The sequence below is a fragment of the Apis cerana genome, linkage group LG13 (genome assembly GCF_029169275.1).
Source record: "Apis cerana isolate GH-2021 linkage group LG13, AcerK_1.0, whole genome shotgun sequence".
Lineage (NCBI taxonomy): Eukaryota > Metazoa > Arthropoda > Insecta > Hymenoptera > Apidae > Apis > Apis cerana.
The window spans coordinates 8,105,351-8,114,634 of record NC_083864.1 but is presented as its reverse complement, the minus strand read 5'-3'; the positions used below and the strand labels follow the sequence as shown (position 1 = coordinate 8,114,634).

Below are 9,284 nucleotides of genomic sequence, written 5' to 3'. Positions count from 1 at the left end.
AAGAAATATATAAATATTTTTAAACAATTTAATAAAATAAAATTAAAATAAGAAATATTTCATCGAATAGAATTATTTATTTTAAAGATTACAGATTAATTGGTTATAATAATAATTTTTTTAAAGATTTTCAATTGCTTTTGTTTTCTTGTAGACATATTGCGAGCAATTTTATTCTACTAATATTTTTGTGATTACATTTTTATGTTTGCACTCAAGTATAAGAGTCAACGAAATAAATTTTAGTTTATTATTTTTCTATCATATTGTCATATATTTCAAAGAAGTAGAGAAGAAACATATCGAGACCTTAAGAAAACTTTCCATTGAGATTCACCATATGTAGTCAAATTTTACAATCATTTACAATTTATATTTTATTATTTATTTCAAAGATACTTATTCTAATACACATAACTTGATATAAAATCTATATTGAAATTATTCTATTCTATTATATTAACGAAACAATACAACTTTGCTTCCAATAACAATGGCTTTGATTTTAAAAAATATATTTTTTTAAAAACACTAAAACTCTCGTGTGCTCCCTATTTACTTACACACCCGTACGTACTTCGATAATTTTTTATTCGTATTTTCAACAATTCTCCAATACACGGTGAAAAAACAAATTACAAAAGAAAGTATTACGCATTGTTATGGAGAACCTGATATTCAAACAAATAATGTATAAATTTCCAAACTAAAACCAAACTAACAGAGAGTGAGAGAAAAGTAATATCGTTGTACACAAAGGATTTACAAGAAACTATCTCGATCGTATAATACAGCCATATCCCCGATCGTGTATACCTCTGTAATGGCGTGCGCAAGACGGAGTACGAGTAGAATGGAGAAAGAGGGAAGTACCGTGTGCCGGACGTGTGTGTTCGTGCGTCATAAGTGTGGCTGGCGCGCGCAACGCGATACGATGGCAACGATGCATATACGGGACGATGGGGGCCCCTGTGTGGGAATTCTTCTGAAACGTTAAACAGTGTTTACTCGACGGGGCCGTGCACCGCGAATGCTGTTGCACGCCGGCCTCATCAATGAACTCTTTCTTTTACGCAACGACCCTGCGTGGAGGAACGCCGCGGTGTGTGCACGCAACCCCATGGGAAAACGCGATATCGTGCCCGATTATTTCGGGCGGCGGAAACTTGGGTGCAAAAAAAAAAAAAAATTTGCGCCGAGAGATCTCCAAGTTTTCCGGTTTGGTTGATAAGAATTCGTAAAATTGAGATTGATTGACGTATGGAGATTATAGAATATAAATTTATAAAAAAAATATATTTGGCAACTGTGAACTTTCTGGTTAATTAAAAAAAGGTTTATTAAAAATTTGGAATGAATAAATAGGAAAAAGATTTTAAGATTCTTTCTTTTTTTTTTTTTTTTTTTTGATATAGCAGGAGAAATCTTTTTTAAATTTTCTGTTAGTGTTGTATAGGTGTATGTAGGTATGATTGAGAGGAAGAGAATTAAAAGAATGAAGGTTCGAAGATTTTTAATTCGATGTATATATATTTTTTTTCTTTCTTTCTTCTAGAGATACGAGATAATGGTAGATACTACAATTGGCCTTGCTTATAATAATAGAAAGATTTATCAGAATACATTTCATCGATACTATCAACATTACAGTACGTTGTATTTATTATCTAACTATTATTATTGTCTTATATAAAACGACTATGACTCTTGGAAATTACTGTACTATACCGTAACGTAAATTACTTTTAATTATATATTATTGTGATTATAAAACTAGATATTTTTACGTAAATTATGTATATTTTGTTCAGATTCTGTTATATATATATTCTACAAAGAAAATAAAGAATTCTAAAATAATCTTTCTTCAATATTTTATACGTGCAAATTTATTCTTTCATTATTTAATTTATTTTTCGTCTCCATTAAGATTCTTTGTGATTTATCCTATATCCAAATTTTAAATTTCTATTTTTTTAAACTAATCACCACGTACATCCGAACAAAACTCTCTCTGTCTAATATAAAAGTCGTGCAAAGTTCACGAACGCTACGTAGTACTACTACTCATCTTTCTTCAAATTTTTTTTCCTCCATCGCGTCTCCCATCGAGGAAAAGAGCTGCGTGTAAGACGATGAAAGGAGCACCAAAGGAGAGAGACTCAAATTTCGAAGGAGACTATATCGCCGTGTCCCAGGGGACGGCGTGAATTCCCACACATCAACAGGTCTCAGGAGGACCCGAGGACCTCCCCTCTACCGATTCTATCCCGGAACCCCACTCCAGAACGCACTTCACCCCACTCTAGACACGGTGAGTGCATCGGCATGCGGTCTTCGAAATCGAAAACGTCAAACAGTTACCCTCCACACCCCAAGAGGGACGTCGCCGGTAGCCGGCGATCATCCCCCTTTCACCGCAAAACTTCTACAAAGTTTCAGTTTTGTTTCAACGATGAGAGGCGAGAATACGTGAAAGATCACACGTATGTGAACGCACAACGAACACAAAAATTCGAAAAAGTGCGTAGTATTGTTGTTGATTCAAGTTTCACGTGGGATCTTGGATTACTAATAAGGGAAAAATAACAAAAGGCGATTTATTTACGTGTTGGAAATCGTTCGTTCGTGCTGTGTGGTGATTCGTTATAGTGATTCGATCAACTACAGAGAGTGCATCAATGGTGGATTATTATAATTACAAGATGTCAGGCAGCGAGGAGGAGCTTGAATCTCATACGCAGCCAGGGATGACCAAGGCGGAGTTGCGCAGGGTAAAAATTAGTTTGGATTTTTTTTTTTTAAGGCCGTGGAATTGTGGAGGATAGCAAAGCGCGGAGATTCAGTCGATAGTGTCACTGCAGAATTTTTCATCGTTATCTTTTTTTTGGATGGATATGTTCAGTACTAAAAATTCGAGAATAATTGCCCGTTCCTTTTTCGACATTTTTTTTTTTTGTATTTATCTAAAAATAGATATATTTTGCCAATTTGTTTAAAACAGATAATATAGCGAGACAAACTGTGTCTATTTTTACAATGTCAAACTATTAACTAGCTTTGCAAATCGACCATAGTCAAATCCTGGAAACATCCATTTATTAAATTGTCATTAATTTTAAACTTTCGTTCTCTCTCATTCGCCTCGATGAAACTATCAAATTCTCACAAATCACATTCTGAGAAACGATATACGATCGAAATCTGAAGGAGTCGCGATGAACGTGTCCCATAACCGAAATAATTCCCCAATTGCAGAGCAACAAGCCGATCATGGAGAAGAGGAGGCGTGCACGGATAAATCAATGCCTGGACGAGCTGAAGAGCCTGATACTCGAGGCGATGAAAAAAGACGTGAGTAGCATAGATTGTCCATCTGTCGTGCCTCATATATCAATCCCTCGATAACAGTGATTTTCGCGGTATCGATCCAACCAATTACACGTCGCGTGATCGCAAACACAAAGTGTTTTAATCGCTTAATCGAGCCTCGAAACGACGAGTGCCATGGAATTCTTTGCCAGGGACGAACACGTATCAACTGTGAGTGAGTGAGTAAGTGTGTGTGTGTGTGAGAAAGAGAGAGAAAGAGAGAGAGCATCTACACGCGTGATTTCAGTCAAATGCTCACGATATCCACATTGTCACCGGCGTCCGAAACGTGTCGCGGGAAACGTGACCGGTGCACGACTTTATCTGGTGACGTGATACGGGTTTGCAGGAGATAACGCGAAAATATGCGCAACCTCTCTTGTCAACCGGAACGAAACAAGAGATTTTTTTTCTCGTTTCCACTTCGAGTGACGGAGATTTCATTGATGGATCGCGATACGAGATTCTCCCCATGATTTTTGATACGTTTCGGAACGAAATCGTTGACTATTTGCCCTGTCGATGTGATTCTTTGATTTTTTTTTCTTTTTTCGTTTGTTATTTTTCCTCGAATTGCTAATTTTTTTTTTGAAATGAAATACCTCCGAGATTTACGTTTATTAATCTCTTTTAGAGGAAATGAATGAATTCGTGAAAATACGAATTATATGAGAGCGATTAAAAATAATAATCGAGGAGGAATCGTTGGTAAATTATGGAACGTTGAATCAGCAGAATAGAATCAGAGAGCCTCAATGTCAGAGTAACAGAGACTCTTACAACTTGCAATAATTCGTCACGAGATTGAAATTTCTTTGGCCAATCCGCCTCGTATCATGATTCGCAAACACGGAGCAGTGTGTCCTCAAGTGACAATTGAAGTTGGTCGAAATAATAATCGTCAGATGAGTTATATGGGGCATGAACCGGTCGAGATTGTTTCGGTACCGTTGGCATAAAGGTCAAGAGTCGATCTTTTAATTAAACTGATAGGAAGAGGCCGCAGCAGCGGATGTTGGCTAGAAGTGTTTGATCAGGCCATCTCCTTTTTCCCTCGCCGCCTTCCTCTTGCGCGACACGATTTGTTTTTCAATCGTGGATAGGCATGGAATCGGGGATCTAGCGGTAGCAGGAGGTGGACAGGTTTTGTTTTAGGTTTTAGATGCCTCGCCGTGGGAACGGATGGTGGAAGTCCTCTACCAACACCGTAATCTCCGTTCGAGACTCCAGAATGGCACTCGAGTCCGAATTCAGCGATGTGCCCAACCGGTGTTGACCACATTCCGTTTAATCCCAGATTTTAATTATGTTAGTTTCGAATTTTGGACAAGCTCAACTGGAAAATTTTAATAATTTGATATATTTGAGAAGCGGAAAATTTGTTGAGTCGATAGAGATGTTGAGAAGGAACTCTTGATTCTTCTTTCACGTCAAAATATGGAAAAATTTTGAAAACTTTCGAATTTCGAATATTAAAGATACAGAAAGTGATAGTTATCTTTCAAAATTACGTAAATATACTAGAGAATATTTGTATCCTCTTGCGTAATAATCGCTAATTTTGAATTGATAAGCAAACAATTATAAATTGACTTCTTTGAGAATTAAAAAAGTCTCGAAAAATCCATACGATTAAAAGATATAGCAAGGAAGCTAAAGTAAACTCCAAATTTTAATTCAACACGATGAATAAAAAATAATAAGAATGGTAACAGATTTGAAGGTGGCAGAAAGATAGATTTAGAAAATGAAAAATTGTTAGATTTCCTCTGAGCATTCGCCTGACCATTCTTCGTCGCGTAACTCGATCCATCGAGATTGATTTCTCAGACAGGACCATAACGAGAGAGACGCTCTCACCGTTCTCTCCTCCACGTCCAAATGACTTCCGTTACCTGCTCGCTCCAATGTCCGTCCCGTTCGCCCGTTCGAAACGCCCCCCGCGTTCGTGGGAACCTCGAAAATAATTATTATGAAGAGGAAAAAAAAAATCTCATCTCGGGTTGCAGCCTTCCTTTGTTGACCGTATCATCTTTTAAGGATCCAGCTTCGCGAGGACGGAGGCGATCGGCGTAAAAAAGAAAATCGTAAGGGGAAAAAAGAGAATGTTCTCGACGCCTTTGCCTTTTCAGTTGCTCTTTTAGCAGGTGTTTCGACCCTCCTCCGGTGTCGAATTCGTGTACGGGAAAAACCGATTTCCACATCGATTCTTTTCTTCTTTTCATCGATGTTAATAAGATGTTTACTGGAGATGAGATCCAACGAACAGGTCTGAATTTAGTTTGACAGAACACATCACGAGCATTTTGAATTTTCTTAAAGGAATAATGATTTCTTCGAAATCAGAATATTTTTAATATTTTTAATTTTAATTAAATATTCTTTTAGATACTAAGAATTAATGTATATAATTTCAGATGTCAAAAAATTATTCTTTCTGATTATTAATAATGGAAATCTTACATAGCGAAATTTTTGTGTGAGAATTTATTTGAATAATCAAGGAAACAATAATATATTTTTGCAATAAAAAATAATTGATGTAATTTGTTGTTTGGAATAGGCTTGATCTTGTTTGTGAAATTGTTCCCATTCGAATAGTAGCTCGTTCAAGGGAGAATAGGGGAAGAGAAGTGCTTCAATGGGCTGTGTAAGCGATCTCTTCTTCGACTCCCACGCCTATTTTAAAGGTGACCGCTAGTTTACCATAAAAATGCGAGCACTCGGCTGATCCTGAGATGAGGATCGTGGTGCAGAAAGGGCACAATAGAATTTCTAAGTTGTAGAACTGCATCGGTATTGAGCGATCGATCCTTTAAAAGCTGGTGGCAATCCGAGGAATATTGAAAGGGCTGGTGTTGTGCTCTCTAGCATGGAAAAAGAAAAAAAGGTTTTTCGAGACACTTTCGAACTTTTAACAAATTCCCACGACGGTTTCTTTTCTTTTCTTTTTTTTTTTTGTTTCCAACTGTTTCGCTTCGAGAAGAAACGCATATGGTTTCTCGTTTATGTGAACGTCATTCGCCGTAAGTGGTTTCATCTCGATCGTTTAAAAAACGATTTATATGCGATAAAAGTGACTCAGAAATTACGCGATAGAAAATAACGAAGAAATTCTCTTAGAATATAACACACGCGGCCTTAGGCTAACTACAAAATTGTCCTATACTAGCTACCGAAGTTGATAGCCTGTTATTACGGTAACAGGTTCGTATCAAGTCAATTACGTGGGCGTTACTGAAGCATCACGGACTTCTTAGATGAGCAATCGGTACACATAATACCCTCGGGCAACAATTCTGATTGCTATGCATTGGACAAGTTGAAAATGATCTTTCCATTCTGTAGTTTCTTTCTTCTCTAGTTGTTACCGATAAAGCAAGTGTCGATAAGACAGGTATCGACAAAGCAGATCTGCATTTCTCGTCGAACAACAAGATATATCGATTCCCTGCATTGCCGACTGCGTTCTAGGATCATTTTTTACCCTATCGTATTATACGAAAAAATTAATAAAGATTCCAAATATAATGGTAGAAAATTGAATTTAATTAAATAATATATTCACATGACACGAATAATGAATTATTAACGCGTAATATTCTTTTTTTATAGCCGGCCAGGCATTCGAAACTCGAGAAGGCCGATATCCTCGAGATGACGGTGAAGCATTTACAGGCGGTACAGCGTCAGCAATTGAGCACGGCGGTCGCTACCGATCCGGCGGTGCTAACGAAATTCCGTTCCGGATTTTCTGAATGTGCTACCGAAGTATCGCGGTACGTCAGCCACCTCGAGAACGTCGACCCTGTTGTGAAGCAACGACTGGTATCACATTTGAACAACTGTGTTAGTAATCTGCAGCAAATGGCGCCATTCTACAGCCACTACGTGCCCTACATGCCGGAACGGCTCTATCCGGAGGTGAAGGTCGGTTTCCAGAGCGATTTCCAGAATGGCGACGAGAATAATAATGGAAGTGCGAGGATACAAATACCAAACGGCGTTCAATTGATACCTAGCAGGCTGCCTACCGGAGAATTAGCACTTTTGGTGCCACAATCGGCTACCATCTCGGCGAATTTTCCTTTTTTTCCACCGGCCCCCGAGTCAATTTCAAAAATAAGTCGCTCTTCTGCTTTCACCTCCATCCACAGGCCGCAAAGCCCTCTACTGAGCCCATCAACGTCTACGTCCAGTTACGGCGAAGAAAGTCATCAATCTGAACATTATCCTCAAGCAAATTCTCCTAATCATCAAGAACGTCAGTTTAAAGTTCCCGGTCAGAGTCCAGCTTCGTCTAAGAGTTTCTCTTCTTCCCCAGAGACACAGAAGCCGCAGATTAGCTCGACCAGCGATAGCAAATCACCAGTGTCAACTTTCTTGGAAACCAAATCGGATATTGGTTACAGAAAAGAGATTGCTGACTCTTCCGAGTCATTGAACAGTAATGGAATGCAGAATTTGAGACAACCTCTTTCTGTGATCACCGATAAGACGTATAATTGTACCGGTTCCTTGCCACCAAGGAAAGAAGCTATCAAGAGACACAATTCGGATGGTCTTCTAGCAATCTCAGATAAGAAAGCTAGGTATCAAGAAGCTATCAGTTCTACCATGAATTCTTCTAATGGTCATCTAAAATCCGAGGGAGATCAGCCGATTTCCGTAGAGGATTTGTCCAGCAGACCGACTTGTTCCGCTAATAGAAATTCTAATCCTAATCCTATCAAATTTGCAGCTATCGCTGGTTCTTCTGGCACCAATGGCGATATGTGGAGGCCTTGGTGATTTAAACATTTCTTCTATTGTATCTTTTCTTTCTCTTTTTTTTTCTTCTTTTTTTAAGTTAACGCGAATGCATGGAAGAATAAGAAACATTGTTCAGTACAAATAAGTATTACAAATGTAAGTTGTATCTTAGTTTTACAAAAATGGACGATTTCTAACGATCATTGATCATTCTTCTAATAGAAAATTGTGCCTTGTGAAAAGATATTGTTCATTTTTAAAAGATAATTAAAATTAATCTTTTGTCATTATCATGCATGTATTACAATTAAGAATCATAAATTGTATTAACGTAAGTCTTTCGTCAGATGTAGTAATTTAATATAGTGTTAAAATTAGTGTTATAATAACTTAATATAGTATTTAACGGAAGAGAACGATAAGATTGAATTCAATGTAAAGTCGTAAAGACTCGAGAATAGGAAACAAACAACTCTGTATCCTCGCATACGAAGACTTTCAAGCTTTAACTTGTACCGTTATACAATAAGTTTTCATTGTGAATAATCCTGTAAATAATCCTCGATCTTATTTAATTATTATAATTTTCATCCTTAAATCTAAGAATCTTTTGTAAGAGTGATGTTTTCCGTTAAAAATCCCAACCGTCGTTTATGAATTAAGTTAATTGTCGCCAGTTTGTGATAAATTTCATGTTCACCAATAACGAATTTTTTTTTCTCATATTTTCTTTCTTCTTCGCCCCTTGTCTGTCCCATGTCGATGGAAAGAGACCGATAAAAATCGCCGCAAGGAAAGGAATTTCCGCTGATGATATATAAATTTCATTAGATGCGGAGAAGGTAAAAGGATAAGAAGAAAAAAGGAGAAAAAATCGTCTGAGGTTGGTCTCACCATCGATATGTCCCGCAGTCTCGTAAAAGGCTGAGCAATTTCCCTCGTTGAAAAAGCCGTCGGGGCAGCTTTATCCTTTTAAGAAGCGTTAAACGCGCTCCGATTCATAAACTGGAACTTATTCTTTCCTTTTTTGCCGATAAAGGAGTAAAAAGGCGCGGCGAATGAGAATTTCAACCACCTGTTACACCGCAAAACCACCCCCTTTCTCATCGACTGAATGCTTAAACTGATTTATCGACAGACACCGTGAAATTTGTTGAATG

At 37.6% G+C, this 9,284-nt stretch overlaps 1 protein-coding gene across 2 annotated transcripts; it reads left to right on the top strand.

Annotated features, from left to right (window-relative positions):
- The first annotated feature begins 2,322 nt into the window (after window positions 1-2,322).
- Window positions 2,323-8,826, top strand: LOC108003984 (protein hairy-like). 2 transcript variants are annotated; one of them, XM_017066583.3, is made up of 3 exons: window positions 2,323-2,774; window positions 3,259-3,354; window positions 6,988-8,826. In XM_017066583.3, the coding sequence occupies exons 1-3, from the start codon at window positions 2,682-2,684 to the stop codon at window positions 8,161-8,163; spliced, it is 1,365 nt and encodes a 454-aa protein (XP_016922072.2). In that variant the 5' UTR covers window positions 2,323-2,681; the 3' UTR covers window positions 8,164-8,826. The 2 variants fall into 2 exon arrangements, with proteins under 2 accessions (XP_016922072.2, XP_061939502.1); XM_062083518.1 differs by lacking the exons at window positions 2,323-2,774; window positions 3,259-3,354 and adding an exon at window positions 3,368-3,551.
- Window positions 8,827-9,284: the final 458 nt, after the last annotated feature.